Below are 21,726 nucleotides of genomic sequence, written 5' to 3'. Positions count from 1 at the left end.
CTTATTTTAATTTTAATTTGAAGTGAGTCTTTTTGTTTATATTTGATCATATTTGTTAATTATTTGTTGTTTATTCAGAACCTGGTACAAAGTGGGAGACATATCACTGAGGCTTCATTAGGTATTGACACAGATTATTCTTTTATCAACTCTATTTATGGCTTTAGTAACCACAAGATACATATAAAATCACATTGCTGGTTCCAGTATTAGCTAAGAGGTGATATTGGGTAATGTGATATGAAGTCACTTCTGATTGGCAGGTTGTGACTGGGATCTTTGTCCTGACATCCCCTGAGCACTAATAAAACCTTGCACAGCCAGTTCCTGGCAGCAGGGTCCTGTTCCTGCTGGAAACCCATATCAACACAACATGGCCTCTTGGCAGGGGCTGCTGCGGATAATGTAGTATCTGGCATGGACTCTCGCTGTCTGCCATTTACATTGCTTTGGTTTTTCAGACACAAATAAGCTTTGAAAATTACTCCTGAAATGTGCTTGTGAAAGTATACAACCCAGTTTCATGCTTCTCTATCATAGATTCAAACCCTCTGTGTTATACAGGAAAGACTGCAAATGGAGCAACAAATTGTACTGTGAAGATGGAAATTTACATCTGCTGTAAATGACACTCGATGGTTCACAAAACCTGCCTGCTCAACCCTGCAAGAACTGAAGCAGTTACTGTTCTACAGAGCCGTTGGACTTTAAAACAAAAAAAGATTGTCTTTTTATGGCAGTCCAGTGGGAACTGTGGCCCCATGTTTGCATTTGTCCTTTGATGCAGGGATTTTAGCACTATACAAACAGGGAAAAGCCACTTCAATTATCTCATGTCTGTTCTGGGTGGTAACTCATGATTTGTCCGCACTTGCCTGCGTTAGCCTGGTGCCTCTCTGTTTTTCACAGCGCACTGATAGCTAAAGATAAGTTTACTTTAGCCTTTGGGGAAATACACATTTTAATAGGCAGTGTTGGAGTTTGTGTGTTTTAGATCGATGTGCTGAGACATTGGGCTCATCAGCCAAAGGAGGCAGTGTATGGAGGGACACTCAAACTCAAATCAGACTGCATACAGTAGGCTATGTCTCAGTGTGCAGGCAGCCAGGGCACTGTTGACATCTTTCACCTGTTTATATTGAGTCACAGTACAGTAATGATTTTGTGCATTTTTAATACAGAAAGGCAATTCTTATGGTTAGTGAATTGACCATAACACTCTGAAATCTGTGCTCAGTTGGTTGAAGGATGGATTTGAAACAAACTCATCAAAACACAAAATATTCTCTCTATCACCCATGAAAATACAGAATAATCTCAGTGATTTCAAACCTTCAAAATTAAACTTTGATTTGTTATTGTTCCCAACTGGTCAATGATGGCTATCTCAAATGGCCATGATCTTGTGATAAACCCTAGGATAACCCAAGTATGGCTCTTTTCCAGACGAAGGCCTTCTCTTTATTGTTAGACCATGTCCCGTGACTTATTCAGTGTTTGTGAGAATTGAGTGTTTGCTGGAGCAGATTTTCTGTTTGCTTTGCCTATTCCATTGAATGACCAGGCTTATGTTTTTACAGTGTTTATTTTTTCGGTTCATTTCATGGATCAGATGGCAGTGAGAAGCACAGCACGGCTCCCCAGTGCACTGCCGCGGCTCTGCAGGGGCACGCTGATAAATAAAAGACAAGCGCACGTGGCAGAGCCTACGATCCGTCATTGGCGGGGCTACGAAGGCTGGAAGACACGGCGCAAAATGAAATGCCTTCTTCCGTATGGCCACGCGATTCACAAAATGTGATCTGAGCCATGTTTCACTGTGTTCTCTGAGGATGTTGTCCCACCCCCACTCCCCCTACATCTCATAGGTTTTGCTCTGCATCTCGGTCAAACTATATTCTGACTTACGCTACCAGGTACAACACAGCTTGACCTAAGCGTATCAGTGCCCTGCAAGGCAGGAAGCACTATGTTAAATAAAACTGTAAGGTGCTCTCTCCCTGTCCCTGTCTGTCCCGGCGTATATGACGCAAGGCTGGCCCTGGAGTTCAGCGCAGACTGGCAGGGGTGGGGTGGTCCCCCTCCCTGAGGTGCAGCTGACCCCCGGGCTGTGTGAGATGAGCGCACAGGTGGAGGGGGCATTCCTGGCGTTTCGGGCAGTCAGCTGAGCGTCCGCTGACCCCTCATTCCGCTCCAGGCCTCCTCACACTCTGCGCTGGGCTGAGCAGAAGGGAAGCTCGTCAGCGGAGACGGCCGCTGATTTCACGCTCTCTGGGACGCAGGGGCTGTAAATATGCAGGACGGTCACATTTTCAGCTGCCTTACCCCTGCAGCCATATAGTATTAAGTGTGCAAATTAAGTGTGCTAGCTAATGGTCATAGAGCCACTGCTCCATCTGTTGCCAGATTCGGACATCAGTCAAGAGACCACAAAGACTGATGCCATCCCTGTCCATGTGCAGCTGATTTATGAGAGTTTCATGCAGTATGAAAAGGGAATATCTTTCGCAGTATAAAAAATCAGTGACTGGTCCAGTATAAATAACTGGTATTAAAAATATTATTAGATGTTGTGTTAGTGGGATAAGTTTACAGTATTTATTTTCAGATTGCGGAATGTCTCTTGGGGGCTTCTTGTTTACTGTAAGTAAGGGATATTTATATCAGACACTCTTGCCTTTGAAAAGGTTTCCTCCCATGTTTACAGTTGGCCAGCTCTCTAGCTGTAGTTGTTTGTGTTGCATAATTTGGGTCCTCTGGATATGTGCTCCATTTCAATATGAAGAGGAAGCCTTTCCCCCATTTTTGTACTGTATGTGTATACTATATATACACACACACATATGTGATTGGCTACACAATCCCTTCCATTCCTACCACTTTAATTCCCAAAGTTGTTACATATTGCAAAAAGAAATGTGAATCTGTATCAAAAAGCAGCTTTTTCTTTTCATGGAAAGTATCATTTGTTCTGCTGGAAGCAGCGTTATTTTGATCTGCACGAGTGGTTGGGTCCTATTAGACTCGAGCCATGCACACTGACCTGGGTTTTTTTTAAAGACCTGTGGAATGTGTTGGCAGTAAGAAGCCCTGTGGTGTGGCAGTTAAACGGTAGAGTTCCTGGATCCCCTGGCTGTGGGAGTGGGAGAAGATGCCCTCCGGTGTAGTGCACCTGCATTCCCCTGGTTCTGGGAGTGGGAGAAGAAGCCCTCCGGTGTCACAGTTAAGCAGTAGTGCACCTGCATTCCCCTGGTTTTGGGAGTGGGAGAAGGAGTGAGATCCTCCTGTGGCCCTGCACGTCGGTGGAAGTTGTGTCGATGCGTGCCAGCCAGGATTACAAGCGCAGTCATAAGCGCTTGCTTCCTGCGCTGGGTCACGCACGCGATGCTACGGCGGGGGTGGGACAACAACTGGCACTGCAGGCAGCTGGACGCGTGCCACCGAAGGGCTGGAGCATGCCACCCCTGTGCCCGTCTGACTCTCCGCCCTGATGTCACCACACACTCCGTCTTCCATTAAACCCTGAGAGCCAGAGAGTCCTCCGGTTTTCCTGCTTCCTGTTTCTTTTCTTTAACCTTGCTGTCTTCCTGTACCTATCTATAAAAGGTGCAGGTAGCTTCATTGTGGCATTGTGTAGTGTTCTTGTTAGTTTTATTTCTTTATTTTTAACAATGTCTTTGATTGATATAGTACGGGGCACATAACTTCGGCTGGGTGTAACAGGATATCTTCAGTCCTATCCTGTACCTCTCTGGGTGAGATTGAGATTGCGGATCTGAACAGTGTCAGCCAAGCAAGGCAGGGCAAACAACAACTGGCTGTTTGTTTTAAAGAATAGATGCTATTAAGGGGCTTATGTTAGCGGTTGTATTGGCTAGAAAAAAAGCAGTTATTGTTAGCAAGTCTTCTGCTAATAGCATATGTACATGGGCTGGCCATCACCGCAGATTCATCAACAGATATGATGTAATCCAAAATGGCTGTCCTGGGTGTTGTGCAATTTTTTCCGTGTTTAGATTTTTCCCTCTCCCGCTGATTCTGTTTGTGTGCGTGTGTGTATGTGTGTGCAAGTGCATGTGTACAAGTGTACATGTGTGAATGCGTGTGATATTAGTCTTGTATGGTTGTTTAAGCTTTATTAAATCTATGGGAAGGGGAAGCCTAGCACTGCCTGCTAATGAAGGAAGAACAGAAGACCTTTAGAGAAAAAAGGTCAATACCAAATGGGGCAGCATCATACCATGAGTCTTTGATGTTGACGGTTTTGTGAGCGTTATTTTCATAGTGGCAAAGAATGCATCAACATAGTATAGCCACCCACGCTGACAGGAAAAAGGTGTGTCATTTATGGTAATAAGGAAATAAATTATGAATTTTTGGCCTTGATTTAAGTTTCAAGTGTGATTGTAACTCCTATGCTTTGAATTAAATGAAGCCCACGACTATTGTTGAGACCATTTGCCGTTTAACACTTGGCATGTATTTAAATAGGCCTATGTGTGATTAGTCTTTTACTAAATTTGTAATGAAATCTTTATGGCAAATCACCAGTTTTAATCAGGGCTGAGTATTGCATGCATATAAGGCAAGGACAGCAGCTGGTATTCAATGCTCTTTGCTTTTTCTGAATTACTGATGTTTTAGCTTAGATGAGTTAAGCCCAATTAAAACATGACACAAAACAGAACATAATGGCATTTCCACCCCCATCAGAAACAACCAAGGTTCTGTCAGCTTTTGCGTTTTACGGTGATGTTGTTTTTCATTAGCAGCTCTTTCACTGCCCTCTCTTTTCGGCTGGCAGCTAAAGTAATGTGTATACACACACACACACATTATACGCAGTCACACACACACACATTATACGCAGTCACACACACCTTTACACGCTTCACACACGCATCAATCTTCACACATCAGTGACTGACTTTATTTGCTCACACACACATGCATGCACGCACACACACAGACACACAATACACAGTCACACACACCTTTACACACTCACATAAATGACTGACATTTACGCACAGACACACACACATACATACACACACACACACACACACATCGCATTTTCCCAGCAGCACATAAACATAGAGCCCTGCTCGCTGCCTCTCCACTGTAGCCAGGGCCTATCTCTCCTTTGGCTGCTGTGTGAGGAGCCCTGTCAGGTGGATACTTTTTCTGCACTGCCCTCGCTGTCTTACTGCCGACCCTTTCAGGCTCCTGCCCCTCTTCTGCTGCTGTGCCTGAGAGGCAGAGCTGAAGCAGGGAGCTGAGTCTCCAGCAGCGCATCTCCTGCGTTGGCAGGCATGTGTGCGTGCACGTGCGGGTGTGTGTGCGTGCGTGTGTGTGTATGTGTCTGCGTGTGTGTGCGCACGTTCAGCTGGGTTTATCTCCCCACGCAGCACCGGCTGCACCGTCCTCAGGCTTCCATTATTCATAGGGTCTCACCGCAAGCCTTCCCTCCGTTTCTCCTCTGAAATGTAAACAGGGGCACGTGCGCCTCAGCGCGTGCAGCGGAACCTTTATGCGGATACGCATGCGTCTGCGCGCGTGTTATGGAATTGCATCTTCAATCAGAGCAGAATGCGGCAAATTAGGTCAGCTTCTGTCTCTCAGATGTGTGATATCAGAAACATTTCGGATCGTTGCAACACACTCTTCCCCCCTTTGGGTGTTCCTGCAAACCATAACAGTGGTATTATTAACAGTGTGCAACCTTATCTCCACAGTGCTCTTGCGCCTGACCAGACCTAGATTCGCCAGCCAAGCTTTTTTATGTCCTTGCAGATGTAATGCTTGGCCATAAAAGCACTTTGTTTGGGGATAAGCCCACCCAAATTGCAGGAGGAATCCTGTTGATACACCCTGCTAGTAATTTAATGTGGTGAAATGAATCATGCTTGGGGGTGGGGAATTCAGGGCTTGAACACTGGTACTCAGTGTCCAACTAATAACATTGTTGCTGAGAACTTTAATCACTTTATAAGACAATCTGAAGAATGAGGTGTACGAACTTAGCTGCAAAATTGCTCATGGAACATTTATTAAACTGAAATATGGAAATTACAGACAGGAAGTGGAAATTACCACTCTGACACATTTCCCACCATTGCTCATTGGACACATATCTTTGGATTGACCGGCATATGAACAGATTCTTATTTTGTAGTCAGACACTTCTCCCATGATCTTCCATGATTGCTTATAAAGGTAAGATTACCAAAAATGATTGAATTGTGTGGTCATTTTTAGCTAGCAAACTCTTGGCTGCTCAAACCAGTTGTGTTGTGGAATCAAACAACTTCTCTGAGATTTCCTTTTCTGAGATTCATCTACTTTAGCAAAACCATGTTTTTGCAACATGGACGGTAGACATGGATGGACTTTCAGGAAGTGAGACACAGGAGGAGATACTTACCAGGTACTTCTACTGCAAGTCAGTGTAAAACATTCCTGAAAATCCTGAAGCAGTTATCCACCTAGTCAGTTGGTAAGCTAAGGGCCTTTCATCTGAAAATGAGGATTGACCAGGCCTTGCTCTATAAACCACTGTTCAATAGGCTGGAAGTGAATGATTCATATCAATGGTGTTAAGCTGAACTTCTGGATAATACAGAGATGAATGTTAATCACCAATAAATACCTTAATCCATGAATATAGCATAGCATAATATGACATAGTAAACTTGACCAGGTCCCCAATACAGCTCGTATTTCAATGTACTGGAGTGATAAAGAAATGTGTGGTGGGGGGTCAACCATGTTTCTTGTGCAATGAGGAACCACACAACTTGTTTTTGTTTGATGATATCAAAATTCTGTCGGTAGCCCATTGTTGCAGCAGCATGAGAAGGTGGATTTAATCAGTCACACACAAACATGCACACACTTGAATGCCATTCCACTGCGATAACATCATGGGTTCAGAAACCTATGGGGATTGTGGTTACTGGGGATATGGTTTCCAGAGTAGATGTGGAATTTTGACTTCTAACCTCCCAGGTGTTGGAGGCACACTGCAGCTGTCTCGTGTAACTCACTAGTCTTTATGTATGCCAACCATATGGCACTTAGAAGTAAAGGCAAGCCGTGGAGGCTGCTGATTTCAATTTTCCGGAGTGTTAAACCATGTCAAATCTTGGGTCTGTGTTAATTAATTGACAGGAACGCTGTACCAGTGGCCATTGCCATGTCATAGTTTTCATATGATTAAACAGTGCAGCTGAATGTAATGTTATTACTGCATCCATTAAAAAACCTCAAACCTTAAATCTACTCTACTGTAAGAATGTATTTGCATAACGGTATGCATTATTCTGCTCCAGTCATAAATTTTTCACTGGGTCCCTTGAAAGTTCTTCAACACAGTTCTTTTTCTCACAGCTTTTCTATGCGTTACATTTTTTGAAGATAGTATTACAAGGCAAGGGACTCATGTCCATAGTTGGTTACTCTCTGAATTTGATTTTATTTTGAGAATGACTGTAACTCCATACATAAGGGTGGAAATAATGTCCACAGGGGAGATGTGTGAACATTTGAACCACCATCAAGCCTCAGACCCTTAGGGTGGTGCAAAGCAGCACACAGTGTTGGAATGCACGCCTACTCTTCAACGCTATAGAGTGTCTGGACCGACATCATGTCAGGACGTGTGACAGCTCCTGAAGCTTTGGGAAGGTGATCCGTGCTGTGAGTGGAGGCATAGAGGGGAGCTCTCTTTACAGCCACTATGATGTCAGCGGCTGAGAACCCCGCTGTGCGTTCACCTTCGGGCCTCTTGGAAGAAGGTGGACAATTTAGGTAAAATCCACACCCAGTGAGCTGGGTTCAGGGCTGGGGAAGGTGAGTTCATGGGAAGAGGAAGCCTGACACCACTCTTGTGCATGGATGGTTCGCAGGTCACGTGACATAGGAGAGAAATACCCTCCTGTTGACTGAGATCATTATCTTGATGCTCTATACTTAGATTTTATCTGAAACTGCCTTTTTCTTCTCCAGTGGCTCATCATTGACTGTCATTTTTAATGGTTCTCCCTTTATGTCTGTTTTTAAAGTAACTACCACAGAAAGAGGCACGAAATGGCATATTTCCCCTCAAAAAAAGTTATTTGAATTGGATCGCGCAGTGTTTCTCCAAGTTTTTCTTCCAGAAAATAAAATAGTGTGCGGTTGCGTAAGAACACACAGCCTTTCTGGCGCTCCTGAATGTAACGCAGGGCTGGGGGAGGTATGTGCGTGTGCATGCACGTGCGTGCGCGTGTTTGTGTACGTGCGTGTGTGTGCGTGTGTGTGTGTATGTGTGTGTGCTGGAGCTCTGGGGTGTAATTAGTGCAGGTTGTTGTGATGAGTGTGCAGACCCCTCGCTGAACACATCCCACAGGGCTGCAGCAGATGTCTTCGGCATCGTGTTGGGCTCGACACTGGGACAGCTGAAGCATGCGTTCAGTGGACGCATCGCTGAGAGGATAGAACCCTGAAGCCAGAGCTTTTTAATTCACAGTGATGACCTGTCAGCTGCACTGTGATGTCACACCAATGACATTTTTGTTTTTAAAAGACTGCTGTCCTTGGTGACAATTATGCAATGGAAGATCCTCCTCATAGTTCCAGTCATATTTGTCACCATGTGCTTTAAATGATTATTATAAGAAGGGGAAAAGAATACCTGACTGACAGGTTCACCACAGATGATGGGGAGATTGAGATGTTGGGGACAGGGGGGAAGTTGCCTTGGAGATATTGCTTATTATACAGGCTTATTATATCATGCGCAGGTTTCTGGAGCATGCAACTGAGTCAACATGAAGTATGAAATTAATGTCCACAATGCACTCCTTGTTTTCTACACTGAGCCCTACTACAGTTCCTTTTTCTCATCTGTTACTGAGTTCCTTTCTGCATTTTCCAGCCACAGAGAGTGGTCCTCCTAGAGTGACATACTGACACAGTCATTTTACCAGTTAAGGTTATCTCAGTTTGCTTGATTCTTCTCTGTTTTGTCATTCACAGGAATCGATTACAAGACAACCACCATTCTGCTTGATGGACGGAGGGTCAAACTACAACTCTGGTAAATTTGGATAATTGGCACTGTTCTGTGACTGTTTCAAAAGCTCCAAAGTTGTAAATACAAAAAGCACCGCACGTATGTGACAAATTTGCAAAGAGTATCCACAGAAAAGTTTAGAAAAGGAAAAATATCCAGAATCCCTTATGTCTGTGATCTCCCGCGTGGGACACATCTGGAAGTGTGGTATACTGTGAGAAGGGTTATGTCCCTGAGCTTTAAAAACTGGTGACAGGTGATTTATATACTGTTTTTATTGGTCATATGAGAAAAATAACTTCAAGGGAGAAACGTCTGTGAAATGACTGACGGTTCGCATGTCTTTGTAGTACGGTTTCTCTATTCACAGTGGGACAATCAGCATAGAATCAACCTTTTTCATTCTAGATTTTCTTAAATAAACTTTGTATTATTTGGATTCTGCCATTAAACATTATGCCTGTAATGTAATGTAATGTAACATGTTTTTGTTATTTATAAGGTTATATTAATGCCTATAAAAGTGGCATGGTCTGATTGGTCATACTTGGTTTTGGATATTGGAACAATATTTTTTTACCCCTTCTGAAATATCCACAGAGTGTTTTTAATTTTGATCTCATTATTGTGAGAATGGCGTATTGTTGCAAGACTCTTAGATTCATTGAGACTAGGGGTGGGGGTAGCATTTGAAGCTGCTACGAGGGACAGAATCACATGAAAATACACCCAACAGAAAGAAAATGCAAAGAATGTGCATTCTATTTCTTAGTATGTCATTACAGATCTGCCCAACCAAAAGCATTCTGGCTGCAGAATGTAGCTGGCACTTAGTTCCTTTAGAGCAACACGACTCATTTTACTCTGTCTTACTTCATTTGGCTATTTGTCTAAGTTTAGTCTGTTAGTTAAGCAGATGTTGAATTATTCATTTGTAAATGCATATGCTGTCCAGGGGAATGCAATGCCTTAGCAAATGTTTTTTCCCATCCATTTTTCCCAGCTACATGATAATAACACAATCTGAACACAATCTGAACACAGCTTTCTAAATTATTTAACACATGAGTCCTCCCTGCAGCAAGCTACCCAGGACAAAGTTCTCTTAAAAATCAGAACTGAATTTTGTGGATAAAACTCATATGATTAATTCTGTAAAGTGAGAAAAGAGAAAAGAGAAGAGTATGATGCACAGACCAGGCAGAGGAGATCTGTTTCCCCTCTTGTAGTATAGAGAGATTAGGGACCACTGCTAATGATGTACCTCTCGCAATTAAACGTCTTTGATCGATGGAACAGAAGTGAAAATGGTGAAGATGAATCATTCTAACATCTCTAATGAGGGGTGGTAGCATTTAATTAACCTGCCTACTGCTCAATCAGGTCAAACACTGGAAAAGGGTTCGAAATGAGCAAAAGACTTATCAATTTGTTTGAACAGCAGAGGACAGCAAATGATCCATTTGCTCACCTTTGTCAGCAAAGTGGTGGTAGAAAAAGGTTTCACACTCAATTTTAGTAGCAAAATGGTGAATTTACATCAAGTACACAAAGCGAATGTAAAACTGCAATTCCTGTTCTTTCAATGAATGTTTGCACATAAATTATATTTTTGCCTGAGCCATTTCAAATGTTATTCACAAGTTGTAAAGGTCTCCATTAGGTCTAGATAGAATATGGTTTAATTAAAGTACATTTATACAATATAATTAGAAAAAGAAATAAAGCTGTTTATGGGGACCTTTTCTGTGTTTCTGTCAAGATCTGTGAGGATTAGTGGATGTCATATGTTTGCTTTTATTTGACGTTTACAATAGCACCTCTGCATTGTGCTGTCAGCAGCTTAATTATGTAACTTAGTGCATGCCTTTTATCAGTTTCATTGATGCTACCTGTTAAAAACGAAGCATTTTCAATGTCTGCCCACCAGAAGAGACCCTATGATCGCACCGCAAGTGCCAGCTGACTGCTGCTCAGTTGACCTTGTGCAGAGTTTTTGCCCCGATATGGCTAATTACATGAATCACAAAATAATTAACATGATAGAGCACAAATTAGGAATCTATTAATTTCCACAAATGTGATAATTTATTGTGGGCCTTTTGAAAAATCACACATATTCAACGGTCAACAACACATACAAGATGGCTAATGCAGATGGAAGAATGAACAGAAGCGCAGATGTCTGGTATGTCTGAGATGATCGAAAACATACCCGAACACTAAATTATGGTAATATCAAAACCCCTGGAAAGTGAACTTTAAGAGATAAAAAGTTCTAATGAATTTAAGAATAAACTTTAGGCTTATTGGGAAAGCATATTGAAAAGGAGTGATCTCTGGGAATTATGCATGACAAAGTTTAAAAATGCATTACATGCAAACTGGAAAAAAATGATGGTGATGATCATTATAACTACAGAATAAAAACAACAGCTTTTTAAAAATATTGTTAATGATCATAATGAAATCAGGATGCAATGCAGCTGCAGAATTATGTCTATAGAATTTGTTTGCTCACATAAATAATTGGCAACTCCAATACTTCCAGTGCCTCTAATGATTGGTTAATGACTTTGTTAGTCAGAAGAAATTGGAAAATGAATTATCACCTATTATTTTATCATTAATCCAATTATATCAGGATGCAGCTTGTGAATTTGGCGTTGTGTTGAACACACATCGCAATAGTCGTACCATTACCATATCTTCGTTTTCAATGCTGGTTCAAAAGAAGAAGAAGAAAAAAAGCAAACCCCTGCAGAGACTGCAAACACCTCTCATTTTCATTGTTTTATTTTCTAGGGTAATTCTCATAATCTTTGCCTTTTCATAATTTTTTTTCTGAAGCTGAATACTGACTCCAAGTAGCAGGTTCAGCAATTCTTGGACCCAAATGATATATTTCATGAATTTTGACTTCTAACAAGAAATACAGCAACTGCATAGTATTCATGTTAACTAAATACTTGTGTGTACTTCAAACCATACTTCATGGCATAAAACAATTTGAATAAAACAAGTCTCCTGTGATAATGTTATGTTGTGAACCATTTTTAAGGAGCCTTAGCATTCTAAAAATGTCCATGTGCTATGACTCACCTATGAGAGTACAAAGCCATCAGTTGTGATTTCCCACTTCACATTCAACACAAAATCTAGGACTATGTTATGTAATGAGGTCATGTAATTTATATTCTGTTCTAGTCAAGCAAATCTGTGTGAATATTTTGTTAATGGCTGATTTAAGCAAGATGCTGCTGAATTGTTGAGATTTGGATTAATCGCTAAAAGTAGCTGTACGCAGAGGCTGTCTTTAATGAAATAAGACCAGATTTTTCCAATGTAAAAATGGTCGCTCACCAACCCTGTTATCCTGCCTCAGTTAACTCGTACATTTACACACCCCACTCTCTGACATGTTCTGTCATGTTAACTTCTGAGATGGAAGAATGTGTATACATTTTTAAAGTATTCTTGAATGTATAAATCAATGTATAATAGTTATGTTGCTTTGCAGTTAAACAGGGAAAGGAATGAGTGCTATTATGTTAGTTTGCTTGTGTAAGACTGACCAGTGCACAGTTGGATTGTGCTACAGGGATATCTGCATGCAGTTGTTTTTGTAACAAATTTCCATGTCCATGTCCATGAGCCAGTGAGCCAAAGAAAACTGGCCTCCAGTTTTATGGACAGCTACCTGGAAGAATGCTTTTTCTCTATGAACCATGAATGTGGAAAGCAGTCTGTAATAAAGCCTACCTGAAGGTCTCACCATGTATGTGCCTATGGCCACTCAGCCCCTGTACTATTCTCTTTTAGGGACACGTCTGGCCAAGGCAGATTCTGCACCATATTTCGGTCTTACTCCAGAGGAGCACAGGTATGATGTTTGATGTGTGTGTGTGTGTGTGTGTGAGATTCATTGCCTTCACAAGAAAACGGGGAACATTTTTTTTATTAACCACTTTTTATGTTTAGTAATGGTGATTCTTTGTTTCACTACATATTTCACCTCTGAGATTTACCTGGAATCAGTGTTTCTTTATCATGAAAAGTGTTATTCCATGTAAAGCATTGTTATTCAACATTATTATTTTTTACTCAGGTGAGTGTTGTTGCCTAACCCAGTGTAGAGAGAGGCAATTATGGTCCCCAGGGACCTCATTAAAAAGCTGGCTTTTCAGTTGCATCTGAGGTCATTTGTGTGGAATTGCTCGTGCTGAAATTCCTGAGGGTGTCATATCTTTACTGACAGTGCTGCTGAAGGTACCACCCATGGCTCAGTGCTTCCTGTGGAAAGTGTATTATGTAGCAAAATGGGGCCATGTGTTGTTGTTACGCCTGTAAGAGCACAGAGGATTAAAACAATGGATGTAGAAAAAAGTATAATAAATGTGCTTATGCTTAATTTTGACCATGTAGCACTTTGTGCAACTTTTGTGAAGCCCAAAAAAGAAGTGGTGACCCCTGTTTCATGTTAACAACAATGTATTCAAGAATATTAAAATAGCATGTGAATCACAGGAAAACTCTGACAAATATTTCACCCGGTATTTCATTTCTTTTGTCTTATATATAATTCTTTTTTATGCCCGATCATAATTTCCAAGTCCATTCTGTTGCTGGATGGCTGCAGTGTCCTCCATCAGTGTGGGAGGTTGCAGAGCACACATCCTGAAGAGCACATGCAGTTCTCTTCTTTTTGTTCTGAGCTGCGCAGCCATTTTAGACTGGCGCTCAATCAACAAAAGGAGTCTCACAGCTGGACTTTGGGGCACATCAGTGCTTTAGCTGGACACCCTAGCGAGCAAAGCACCCAGACTTGACATGGTTAATTGAAATGCTTTTTCTCCATACAGTAATTCTTGCTAGAGAAAATTCTGGCACAGATTATACATATTTATCTGAAGATTCATTGGACTGAAATGTGCATTGACCCTCTCTTATTAGGACCTCTGTCACCATGAATGAATTTCATACACTTCAGTTGTGAGTATTCTCATGTTAAAATGGTTGAATATGCTCAACTTGAAATTAAAATATACAGTAGATTGTTTAATCTTAAACAATAGTTGTCCTGGAAAAACAGGTTTTTCTCAGTTGCAAGTTGTCTTGTTGCACTGTTTGAAGCACCAGCTTTTAATACTGGGGGTTCAGAAGTAACACATGGTTTACCAGATGGTCAGGTACAGTATGTGCACTTGTTCCCTAAGTAAATCACTCTGAAGGACACCAGTCACCTTGAGTTATTTGTTCTTCTGCTGCCATATCAGCCTGTTTGCCCTCAACAGAGCCACCCTGCTTATGGTAGTTTGACCCTGGTCTGTATCTGAGGCTGAGCGTGTGCAAGGTGGCATGCAGTGGTGATGGTAACAAGCTTGTGCCCAGAACACAGCTGGTTTAAATCCTGAGAAAACTGGCTCAGTTAGTCAGCTGCATAAATACAAACTCTGTATCACCCTGGATTACAGCATCTGCTCTGCGAGAACATTTTAATAGTCATATTAGCACAGGAGTCTAATAACATTTTGGAGGTAGATTGTGACTGACCTTGTGAAACCTATGAGTCTCCTGTATATGCCAAACATGCAGAGTCATTCACCATCAGTAACTTTGAATAGGTAAAGCTAGCTAGCACAGCTGTGGATGTAGATCCTAACCAGGTGAAGTTTAAGAGCACTGCTGCTCCTTGTTGGCAAACACGGTTCAGCTCAGCATCCAGCACAAGGGAGGCATGGTGATCACTGTGTTTTAGGCATGTGTAGAGAAGGGGAGGGGGGTACTGAGAGGGTCATGAGTCAATCCGTGGACAGGTGTGCGGGACAGTGTGATTGATGGGCTTGGTCCTGGTGGAGGGGTATAACCGACAGGATCAATGAATACTGTACCGTCACCTGCCAGACACCCTGAAGCCAGCTCTGCCGCGGAGGCTTAGGGTTACCATGGAAATGACGCCCCCGACCGTGCAAGGGAGCAGGCTGCAGTGGTACACTGTGTCCTCTACCACTAATAATAAGCCCAGCGCTACGGCTATCAAAAGCTGCCTCAGTAAAACTTTGATTTTATTTAAGAGTGGCTCTGCTGCCGCACGGCTAATTCTACTTTCCATTTTAGTTTGCTGGTGGTTTATGATGGACATCATTAAACAAAGGTGTGCGAAGCAGCTCCACACCGTGTCACAGACCAGGCAAGAATGTTAATACTGCAGTTTGTTCTCACAGGAGTGAGAACAGTCTCAAGCAGAGACTGAGAGAAAGAGTCTGTCAGGATGGAAGTAGTGCTAATGGACTATTCCTGGAGAAAGGCAGACCTGAGGGTCATGCACAGTCATAGTGAGAGTGAGATATGGTGGTGAGGACTGAGTCGCTTTTTGAATTTGAGGGGGGTCATAAATGGTAATAAATGCATTATGTGAGCACTTATGCACTTTTGAGTGCATTGTGGAAAATGTCAAGGGGTGCTGTAATGATGTCTTAAACAACCAGGTAACAATGGACCTGGACAATTTACACTGTCTAACACACCAAATTGGAATCTGGCTTCAGGAAGAATTCACAGGTCCATTTAGCATGGCATATTTTAAAAAGAGTTTTTTTTTTTGTTGGTAGATTTAAGCTCTCCAGAAAAGTTGCTGTACATGCTACTTTCTACAAAATACTGTATGAACTTTCACTCAGCTGGTAAAGGTACTTACTCATCGCAGTATCCATCACTTCACAGATTTAAGCCTGCATTGTTTCATTTGACCATTGTGACTGGCAGTCCACAGTGGCAGGACTCAGTTAATGGCTAGTTCCCACCAGGGTTATGTTGGGTTAACATCAATCATGGTCCCTTGAACTACTGTTCCATACGCTTCACCCAACAATGCACCTGTCAAAAACAAGCTACCAGCATTCATCAGTAGGAGATTAGTGGTTCTCATCTTCTCTGGTCTGCTCCATGTAAGAGTTACATGTAAGAGTACAGTGCAGAACTGCACACCCTTCTACTGCAGTCCCTCTGGTGTAGGTTCACATGACAAAGTTGTGATTTGGGCACCATTAGCAATTACTAATTAGGGAGAAAATCTGGATTCTTTTATAAGTATAATTATTTATAAAAACCTGTAGAAGGTTTTACTAATGTTGAAGTTGTTGATAGTGAAACAACCACTCTTATTTAGCCATACAAGTGCGTGGCACTGGTTTTGTTAGTAGAATCCCACTCAAGAGTTGCACAGGAAGTCTGAGAGAATTAATGGCATTTGAATCAAATGTTGTTTTAATTATAGATAGTTGTTTGTTTTTCACGGTTCTGTAGATGTGAAATAGCTTGGTTGTTTTTTCTGACCCAGTATATCTTTGATGGTTGAAAGAATATTCTGTAGTAGCAATTATTATGTTAATTATTTATTAACTGTTGTAAAACGTACTGAGGCCAATTCTCTGTGATATATGAGCCTGTAGGCGACAGATAACGGAAAGAGTTAAGTTTCCAGTTCTGAAGGTCTGGCAGATTCAACAGGAACACAACAACAATGGACGGATTTTGCCCCTTTGCTTAACACCACACTAGTTGGCTCACTTTCCTATGTTAAATGGATTGGAACATCAATCAGTTGATGTTTTTCAATACAATACGCTGTTGCATTCATTCTGACTCAAATAAGCACAAGCTCATTGTTTTATTGTGTTTTTTTATTTTGTGGAAGGCTGACCCATTCTTAGTGAGCAGATTATAGTTATATATATAGCACCATCCCTTCAGTAGCTGGGGTGAATCATCGACTGACACAGACTGTTATTGATATGCCAATATTGATTTATGGCTATCAAGTCTTTCTGATATTTTGCAGGTCCCTTGTTTCAATCTACCTTAATTTCAGCAGTTAGAGACATTGTTTTGCATTTTGTTTAAGTGAATTGAATATTTAAATCAGTCTACTGAAGCACTTCAGAAGTACCCGTGGCTTTAGAACTTCATCCGCTCGAGTGCTCCCAATTCTGCCAATTTTTAGTGGTCGCATTGACAAGTTCAAATGAGTGAATAATTCCAAAAAACCACTACGAGGCTGAAGTGAGCGCTGTTTTGTACACAGTCATGTGTGTGAGAAAGCTGCCCGAATGAAATAGATTCCACATCAGCACATACACCAGTGAAATGACTCTTCACATCATAGTTTACTGAGGATCCTAAGCTGTGGTGAAATACCCCATGTTTTATTTCCTGGCAGGGTGTAATCCTGGTATATGACATCACCAACCGCTGGTCCTTTGATGGCATCGACAGATGGATCAAAGAGATTGATGAGGTAAGATTCTTGCTCACAGTATAAGACCCTCACAGAAATCCACCCACGCTACTGTTGTATATGTTCATATGAGCTATCGTTTTAAGCCTTCTGTGTTGTTGGTTACTGATTGTTCAATTTTGTTATTACTATTATTATTATTATTCTGGATGAGAGGTGCTGTTATAAAGTACATCTTAGTACCATAGTTTATTAGTGATGCAATTGCATTAATCAAAAATAAATTTGAATATAATTCTAATCTTTTTATATAATTCTCAGTAAATATATGATTTACTAAAATATTTAATACCTATTGTACTGTAATGCAATATCTTATATCTTGAGGGAATTACAATTTATAAGAAAAGAAAATCTGGTTTGGAACATACAGATACAAACTAGTGGAGCAGCGTAGAGTGTAAACACAAGGTGGTGATTTTCCGGTCTACCAGCAGTAAGCCTCCCTGAAGAGCCACAGCTGAACATGTGCTGGCCCTCGCCATGGGGCCACAGAAAGGAGGGTCAAGCAGACTGTCAGCCTATTGGCAGGTGCAGGACATAAACTGGAATGTACCAAGCAATGAAGTTCCTGCATATGTAAGGGCTGGATTAAATTGGTGATTGGTTGAAAATTCACTCTGGCCAAATGCATTGGTCCAAACCAGAGCTGGCTTGGGCCTTTGCATTTTGCATCCAGATGATCAAAGTTTTAATGGCATTTGAATGAAAACCCTTGTTTTTTATATCTTCCTTTCTGGTAGGTGTGTGTAAGGCTTGCTTCTCTAAAAACCTGTCTGTTAATGTTTTCCTGTTTACCAGCTGTGCTTTATCGAATTCCATGTGACACTAGCTAAACATTTTAGCTAACAGGCATACAATGCAGTATGACTGTAGAAGGTAAGTAGGGCTTGCTTTGGTTAGAACTTCCAGACACCAGGTTGGTACAGGAAGTGCTGCAGATGGGCCATAATAGCAGACTTCCCTGTGGACCAGTTAAACAAATTCTGCAATCCAATATATTCTCTAACATAAGACTGCAATGCAGAGACCCACTGTGGCTGTGAGAAAGACCCCATAGTTTTATCACAGAGCAGTGTTTTCTCTAATGGGCTGAATGAATCTGGCTATTTGGTGGTTTATATTAATTCATTCCTCCCCTTCGTGTAAAAGGCTTTGAAATCTACAAAAGACCCTGCATAAGTCTGGCTTTGTGATAGAAGCTTTGAAAGAAAATGAGAATCTAGTTTTCCTCTGCTAAGTTTTGATAGTCAATGTAATTGTAAAGAGCAAGTAAATCTGTGCATTTTCATATGGTAAAAAGTCTAAAGTGCAATGTTAATTGGGTTTAATTGAAAAGAATACATGTTTCAAAATCACCAAATTCCTGGCATTTGTTTAGTTCTTAATGGCTTGTTTTACATGATTGTTCCAGGTCACATACGATAGATTAAATCACAATTTAGCATTTATCAAATTTCTGTTTTTGACATGAGCAATGCCAGGAAGAACATAGTGAAGCCTAGGTATGGTACTGACATTTCCTGAAAACAAGGGTAACGAGCAAGGACCATAAAGACTTAATTCACTTTGTTCCTTGTCAATGTTTATAAAATGGAAAATACAGATAATGAAAAAGGAATTATATGCAAGTTTAGTCATTTTCAAGAAGACTGACTGAGAAGTGCACTTTGAGTCATACCTTGGGGTGATATTCAGAATAAGAGAGTGCAGCAGTCTTAACAAATGTGACATGTTGAATACTCCAGGGAAATCCATTTTACCATGAAGAGGATTACAATCCAGCTGTGATCTGCAAAATCAAGTCAGAAGAATTAATTGCAATACTCCCCTCCCCACCCAACTGAGACTGCAGTACCATGCAATTTTTGTTTTTCATTTGACTAGTTCCTTTGGTCTATTTGCAACTGTAAATTCACATTTTATTAATACTTTAATTTTTTCAGTACCATTGTCTAGAACTTTTCCAGTATTATTGTCTGTACATTGTCTGTTCTCTTCATTGGATTTTCTGTTGAAAATGAAAATAAGTGATTTTTTAAACAAATATTAAAATAAAAATGGCCTGACTATGTCCCCTAGTGCTGATTGGTGAGGATATGCTTTGTTCTTTGTCAGTACACATAGTCTTCGGTACTTACAGCAAAACCTAAGAAGAAATGAGCCTCACACTAGTGACCTTCGGAGGTCACTGGAGCTACATGTTCTCAGCTTCATGGTTCATTCTGACTGTATTTATAACAGGGACTAATTGTTGAAGGCTGTTACACTACAGTTGAGACGAACATTAAAAGTGATTAGCTTTTGAAGTTGAACCACACAAAATTAACTTCAATCTCTCGTTGAATGTACATGGTATATGATGCTTGTAGAGGAAGTACTGATTATTTTATCTTATAATAGGCCTTGATTACTGTCAGTGAATGCAAATGATGCTTTAACTTCAATTAGTGTGATGGTATAAAGGGATGCAGCTGTACTGTATAACCTTATGTGTAATTCAAAAGAGGCCTGGTACATCTGTATTACTTTCTGTACATCATTAGTATATTCAGATAGTGTTTGATTCTGGGTACTGTATCTACTCGACGCTGTTTTGCAATCACATGCTGTTTGACTGTCTGTCCTCAGCATGCTCCAGGTGTGCCCAAGATCCTGGTGGGGAACCGGCTGCACCTGGCGTACAAGCGGCAGGTGAGCACGGAGCAGGCGCAGGTGTACGCCGAGCGACTCGGCGTCACCTTCTTTGAGGTCAGCCCTCTCTGCAACTTCAACATCACCGAGTCCTTCACAGAGCTGGCCCGCATCGTCCTGCTGCGCCACGGCATGGAGCGGCTCTGGAGGCCCAACAAAGGTACCTTCCAGCAGCCAGAATTTTTAAATCATTTCTGCTCTTCATTACAAGTTTCTTTACAAGGGTTTCTTTGAACACACCTTCTATCACTCTTCTACAGCCTTCCCACTTGGCAAGTTTCATTGCTGAACTTGTGAAGGGGTTTTCTACAAGTTACCTATGCTTTTTAATGAATTGTACTGTGAGTAATCCCATACTATAAATTATGTAACCATAGTACATAAAACACAAATGGTGTGATTGTTATTTTACTGCTTGGCCCTCCTGTTAATTAAGTGATTGTATAGGCTGTATTTAACAGAGCTGCCTCTGGAATGAATGTGTGCTCAAAGAAAATTATGTGAAAGAGTGGTTTGGCTTACACAATAGAACACTTTCTCCCAGCGATGACCCCGAAATAGGCATGACGAATTCTGGAACATCCGCACTATTTTACAAATTGTGCCCTCTAGTGTTAACTCTTGAAATCAAACTTTTCAAAGTGTGCGCTGAATTTTTGTGCAGAGGGACCTTTCACTTTTACTTGTAATGTGTTATTACTTTCCTTTACAGTAGTAAGCATCCATGTTCTATATCTCTTAATAACTCAGAACATGAGATCATTTGCTAATCCATGCAAATCAACGTTAAAATCAAAATCATTATTCCACCTCTCCTGGTGAAAATGACATTTTAAAATCCCTGTTAAAAGGGTGAAAAAAGTGTACGTTTGCAGGAGGAAACTCAAGATAATGTTAATGACATTTCTGCATCGGGTAGCAGAGTGTTTTGTCTTCTCTGGGTCATAAGAATAAAACTATGAAAGAATACAGTAAAAAGGTCTAAGACCTTTCAGTATTTTGAGACATTCTTCACACTGGTTTGCTGTGAGGACTTCTTTTTGCTATCTACAGATTGAGTGCACATTTGATGTTCCCTTGTTCCTTGTTGTTAATTGAACATGTTTTGGATTTAGAATTAATATTATTTAATAGGGACCAAACAAATGATGAGGGCAATATGATAATCATTGATAATTGACTGCAGTAAATTGTTGGATTGTAGGAAGGTTCAGATATTTGCAAATGTGTAAATGGTATCTTAATAATTCTGCATGACCTTTATAACTTTTTAGCTGCCATGAACCATTTCATGAATCCATATTTTGTATGTTGTACAGTATCAGAGTATGCAGAGAGGTTGTAAATTAAACCTTTGTTGATTTAATACCATACTCCACAGTGAAGGTGGTTGTTTTTCCATTTTTCTATGGAATGTTCTAAGAACACACTTTAATCTATTTTCTGTAATCTTGAATAGAAATATTCATTTAAAAATATTCATATTGCCTAAAATACATGTGGTCTTCAATATCTAATCTGAACAGCATGCCCTGACTTTAAAACTATACAACATACAATATGTTGAAATATTTGGGATAAACCTAAAAAGACCACTGCCTTTTTTAACAAAGCAAATAAAATGCATCTACAAACTATGATCAACAGCAGATTCAACCACTCTAGGGGCCTTGATGAA

General features: G+C 40.8%; 1 protein-coding gene across 1 annotated transcript in view; it reads left to right on the top strand.

Moving 5' to 3' along the window:
* The window catches only part of rab40b (RAB40B, member RAS oncogene family), a 35,116-nt gene that overhangs the window by 11,063 nt on the left and 2,327 nt on the right, over positions 1-21,726 (top strand). Inside the window, exons 2-5 of the mRNA XM_035406450.1 lie at positions 9,022-9,082; positions 12,881-12,941; positions 17,277-17,354; positions 19,986-20,208. Of these exons, the coding sequence (XP_035262341.1) occupies positions 9,022-9,082; positions 12,881-12,941; positions 17,277-17,354; positions 19,986-20,208 (423 nt within the window). The remainder of the gene's footprint in view (positions 1-9,021; positions 9,083-12,880; positions 12,942-17,276; positions 17,355-19,985; positions 20,209-21,726) is intronic.

This window comes from Anguilla anguilla, chromosome 2 (assembly GCF_013347855.1).
Source record: "Anguilla anguilla isolate fAngAng1 chromosome 2, fAngAng1.pri, whole genome shotgun sequence".
Classification (NCBI taxonomy): domain Eukaryota; kingdom Metazoa; phylum Chordata; class Actinopteri; order Anguilliformes; family Anguillidae; genus Anguilla; species Anguilla anguilla.
The sequence above is the reverse complement of the archived record's forward strand: the minus strand, read 5'-3'. Positions and strand labels throughout refer to the sequence as shown.